General features: G+C 35.3%; 1 protein-coding gene across 2 annotated transcripts; it reads left to right on the plus strand.

Annotated features, from left to right (window-relative positions):
• The first annotated feature begins 220 nt into the window (after positions 1-220).
• LOC108214215 (MADS-box transcription factor 23-like) lies at positions 221-4,637 on the plus strand. Of its 2 annotated transcripts, none has more exons than XM_017386087.2 (8): positions 221-651; positions 1,908-1,983; positions 2,960-3,024; positions 3,111-3,210; positions 3,306-3,347; positions 3,730-3,771; positions 3,897-4,069; positions 4,201-4,637. In XM_017386087.2, the coding sequence occupies exons 1-8, from the start codon at positions 470-472 to the stop codon at positions 4,292-4,294; spliced, it is 774 nt and encodes a 257-aa protein (XP_017241576.1). In that variant the 5' UTR covers positions 221-469; the 3' UTR covers positions 4,295-4,637. The 2 variants fall into 2 exon arrangements, with proteins under 2 accessions (XP_017241576.1, XP_017241583.1); XM_017386094.2 differs by having other exon boundaries at positions 2,963-3,024; positions 4,201-4,635.
• Positions 4,638-5,370: the final 733 nt, after the last annotated feature.

The raw sequence follows: 5,370 nt of genomic DNA on the forward strand, positions 1-5,370 counted from the left end.
GATCATCACGATTAATGAAACGAGAGTAAAAACTGGCGTGTGCATATAACCAGAGACTAAAATCCGATTATAATTTCATGTGATCATAAAAATAAAAAGCAAAATAGAAAATAGAGGAGAAATTAAAAGTGGGCCCACGTGGCGAAAGAAGATTCCTAAAAGGTGTCAAAAGAGGAGAGGGTGTGTCATGCATAAAATCTAATGCCATGCAAAATTTCTGTTTTCAGCTCTCTCTCTTCTCTCTCTCTCTCTCTCTTATTCCCTTTTTGTCTACAAATTCAACTCAACGCCTCTTTACCTTCTCTTTGATTGGAGCAGAGATATAAATTTGGATATACAGAGACAAAATTGGACAGCCCAGCCCAGTATTTCTTTTCCTTTTTAAGAATATTCCAGAAAAAGAACTCTTTATATAGAGAGAGATTTGGAGAGAGGAGAGAGATTTGGGTGAATCAGATAATTGGGAGAGATGGGTAGGGGGAAAATTGAGATAGCCAAGATCGAGAATGTGAATAGCAGGCAAGTGACTTTCTCCAAGAGACGTGCTGGTTTGATGAAGAAGGCTTATGAGCTGTCTGTGCTTTGTGATGCTGAGATTGCTGTCATTGTTTTCTCTAGCACTGGCAAGCTTTTTGAGTTTGCTAGTTCCAGGTCTCTCTCTCTCTCTCTCTCCCTCCCTCCCTACCTCTCCCCCTCTTCTCTCTCTCTCCCCCCCTCTCCCTCTCTCTCTCACATATATTTGGGTGCTGCTTATAATTTGCTACTGAATCTGTTTGAATTGACATATCAGCTTTAATTGTTTTTATCTGGTGTAAGATAATTAGAGTAGATTTAATGTGGTTGCTAATCTTTGTTTATAAGAACTTAATCAGGTAAATATAATTGCTGGTTTATATGATTTTATTTGCAATTTTCGGCTGAATTGACAGAAGTCTTCTTGTTCAATGTTATTATAGAATGGAGAGTTGAGTCAAGTCAACAACATGCTTTGATGTGAACAATGTGCTGTCATGTATCGTTGAGACTGAAATTCAATATATATTTGAGTAATCTTTGAAGGCGAGGGGCTAATTTTAATGGTTCCAAGTAACAAATGAAACCACAGAGATATCTGAATGAATGATTGAGATTTGTATAAGTATTTAAAATCTTTAGATGCATGTTTGCTGGACCTCTAATGGATTGAGCTTTGATGAGCAATTGGGCTTGATAAAAAAGGCTCTTTCATTCGAGTGATTTGAAATACCTTACAGATCCTCATATCAGTAACTAGGACCAGTGCTTGTTCAGAGCAACTGTTGATTTGGACTAAGATTATGATCACTGGAAGGATACATCAACTGATTGAAATTGGGCTTGCAAAATGTTGGTTTGGTTTTATTTCATGTTCCATTCGGTTTTTAAACCAAAACTGTATTAGAACCATATTCTCTTTTACAGAACTATGTAATTAATATGATTATGGTCAGTAAATTTTGTTAGGCGGTCGGGGATTAGAATGAACTAAAGTGCCTCTCCTTGAACCTTGCATTAATGGAGGATTTCGCACCGGAGAACAGGGGTGGAGTGTATATGATTATTTTTACCTAAAAATCTTCTGCGTATTGATAAATTCTTTACAAGCAATATTATAAACTCGTCTATTGAGTAGTTGACCTGTAATGAACCGTTGCTTGAATTGTTTGAAAATAATTATAAATACATTATACACAGGGCGGGCTTCGTCAGCAGATTACCAAGTTCTTTGTCAATATCTTTTGAGTAATTAGTATAGTCCTCCAATATTATCCAAAAGAGGCAATACAAGTCTGTTCATGTTTTGTTTTTTTTCAATCTTGCGCACAGCTGTTTCCTTTGTCGGTAAAAATCATATTCTGAGTATGCTTGTCATTACTTCGCTATTGCAGTATGGATCAGACACTTGCCCGGTACAACAAATGTTTAGAAGCTTCTGAAAACTCTGCAGTCGTGCATGAGGTACCGGTATGTATCAATCGTATTTCAAATATTTTTGGCTTTTTTCTTCTCTGTCTAGTGCATCCACATAATGGCATATATGCTAAGATGAAGGGGAATTGAAAAGTACCGCACCTCTATTTAGAAACTTCAGTAACTAGATGCACCTACTGGCTACTGGCAGAGGCACGTTGTGCCCTCCGGCCTCCGGGGGTGCATGCCCCCGGGATTTAAGAAAAAACGTATTTTTCATGCAGAACCCACATATATAATATTAAAAACATACAATTTTAACCCTCATGTACCTCCTAATTCTCAAATTTGATATAATTATTTATCAATGTTAGTATATCTTTTTTTCTTATATTCTTTTCACAAAAGGCCAAAGGTAAAATAGGGGCTCAGAAGATATCACTAATAGCCTCTTATAGTTCATTCGCTCATTACGGCTAAAGAAAATTTAATGTGCCCTCTTCACCAGTAAGTTCTGGCTCCTCCACTGGATGCACATGAATTGAAACAACATTTTCCTTCTACTATTTGAATTATTTAGTGTCTGCTGACAGTAACGATGTCAAGATAAAAGTTCCTAAGCTTCTGACTTCTGAGAATGAATGATATGTTAGTCATAACATATCATGTGTCTTTTATATGTATTAAACTATAGTCAACATTGCTTCTCTGCAAAAGTGCCATGGAAATAAAATCTCAGAATGTTTTAAAAATGATAACAGTAAGCTGCAAATTTCCTTTATGATCTATTATTTAATTTTAGTTACTTAGTATCGCAGAAAAATCTCACTATCACCCTATGTTGACAAATATGCAATGCATTAGAAACTAGGTGGGTCCTTTGGTTAACGGGAAAATAAGTAATAACTATCATGTGACTAGCATGTTAATCATATCTATAGATGAGATGCTCATTTTGGTTAAAAATTCTTTCTAGTTTTATTTAGCTATATAGCTTACTGTTTATTTTTCTTGATGTATTGTGTTCAAGAAGAAGGAAGATCAGGATGTCGATGATCTGAAAGAGCAGATTGCAGATCTCAAGATGAAAAACATGTAAGTTTCGTTTTAGCTTCTGAAGTAGTCAAACACTTGTATATGGAAGAGTGTACTTATTGTGGTCATGTTTTCATCTTTCGTAGGCAGATACTGGGGAAGGACCTTAGCGGTTTGGGCTTAAAAGAATTGCAGCAGTTAGAACAGCTCTTGAATGAAGGTTTATTATCTGTTAAGGACAAAAAGGTTTCAACACGTGTCCACCTGTAACTCTGTATCTATTAAGTGAAGTGTTTTATTCAGAAAGACAGGTTTCTTAACTAAATGATCGATTATCTCAGGAACAATTACTGATGGAGCAACTGGAAATATCAAGGAAAAAGGTAAAAATTTACAGTGTTGATCAGCTATATATGATAGAAGAAATAATTTGTATATATTTAACCTTCAAGAACGATGAGATATAAATATGGTTGCTGATAATTATAGTTACATATAAAAAGGGGCATCCTGTTCTGTTTTTTTTTCTGCTGGCACGACAAATTCATACCTTACTGAAATAAAATAGATTCCTGCAATTTATTGAGAGAATAAAAAAACATAGTCAATATGCACAAGAAGCATGACGCTATTTTACAAGAACGACAAAATTTTGTACTATTGCATATATGTTGTTGCATTTAACACTGTGATGAAAGACAACAGTTGCCACTGCATTACCAAGATAACCTTGTTATTATTTTTTCCCACTTCCCTTGCTACCAGGAACAGAAGGTCAGCATGGAGAATGCTAATCTGCGCAGAAAGGTAAATCATTCATCCTCGAGAAAAATTCCTTTCATGTCTCTCTCATATACGTGATTCTCAAATCAGGTTGTAGTAATATCATTTTTGTATGATCTACTGTTTTAATGCTTCAAATATGATTGCAGATTGAGGAGCTTCAAAGTTATTTCCCACCAAATGCTCTCCCAGTGTCTGGCTACCTTGAGTACCACGAGGTGCCAAGGAAATATTCTCCAAGAAAACATGTACCCTCAAGTCTGGAAACAAATTGCCAAACGGATGCTGAAAAAACAGATATGATGACCACCTTGTTCCTCGGGTAATTCTTTTAATATTTTGGATCTTCGTGCTTTATCCCCCCACCCCAATCCAGAGAATAATTTATTAGCTGATGTACAATAACATGTTATATTGTTCAGTCCGCCTCACATAGTCTTTCTGCATGCACAGTCCCCCTCCTGAGAACAATCAACGAAAGAGGAAGACTCCAGAGCAAGAAACTGAAACTCCTTCAGCTGGTACTTGTGACAGTCAGATTGACTGATGATTCTTGCCTTCATTTGTTTGCCGAAAACCATTTTAAAAATGGAAGTTAATTTGAAAGGTGCATTAGGACTACCTATCTGCTTGCGGGGACACCCCTGCCCCCAAACGATTTTAGGATGTTCTAATTACATAGGTTAAGCTCATTTTATGACAAAACGTTTCTTGCGGGGAAAACTTTTTAGACAAAAGTTGCAGTGTTTTTTTTCTCGTTTCTCAGTAAACTATTACTGGTTGGAAAATATTGAAACTGAGACATAAGCCAATTATAGGCTGGATCACATTAATATGTTTGCTGGTTTTGCTTTTTGCCATTAAATTTGCTGTTTTTTGTTTCTTCAGAGTAATATGTCAGATTAAGTAGCAAGTTTCCTTCCCGTTATTTAGCTTGTATTTTTGAGCTGCTTTGAGAATAATATGTGCTAATCTCTCAGGCAACCTCTGTTCCTGATCTTCTGAGAAGCATATGTGCTAATCTTCTTGTCTTAGAGGTCATGAGAATCACCCCAGATTGACATTTAGTAAATAAAAGTGATCAACTTTGATAGCAGTAGTGACTGTATAAGCCTGTTGAAATAAAAGCCAGATAAAATCGAGTTTGCTATATTTCCTTTGCGATTTATTAGTCTTAATTGTGTTTGGTTTCATTTATAATTCAAAGTCAAGTTATTGATCATTGTTACTACATTGTTGCAATCAGACTCCAGAGAGAAGTTCTTAAGACAAAAATGATTAGAGCTAGTGAATAACCCTCATCCTTCTTTCTCTTCACCTTTCCATTTCTTTCTTTCCTCTATGCTCCTTGCTCTCTCTCCTGTGACGGAACCAGAGTCTACCTCGAAAAAATAGTATAGATATTGTTTTTCATCTTTCTCTGAATTATAGATGTCAGTATACCTTTTTTAAAGTGTCCAATAAAAATAGAGAGAGAGGGCTTATTTTGTAAAAACAATTGAAACATATGAAAATTTATATTCGAAAAAAGAATAAAAAGTAATGATTTTACAAATTAAAACAAATAGTATAAAATAATCTTTAATTTATGTAATCAATCAATATACTTATATATATAAAGGA

Source organism: Daucus carota, chromosome 1 (assembly GCF_001625215.2).
Source record: "Daucus carota subsp. sativus chromosome 1, DH1 v3.0, whole genome shotgun sequence".
NCBI lineage: Eukaryota > Viridiplantae > Streptophyta > Magnoliopsida > Apiales > Apiaceae > Daucus > Daucus carota.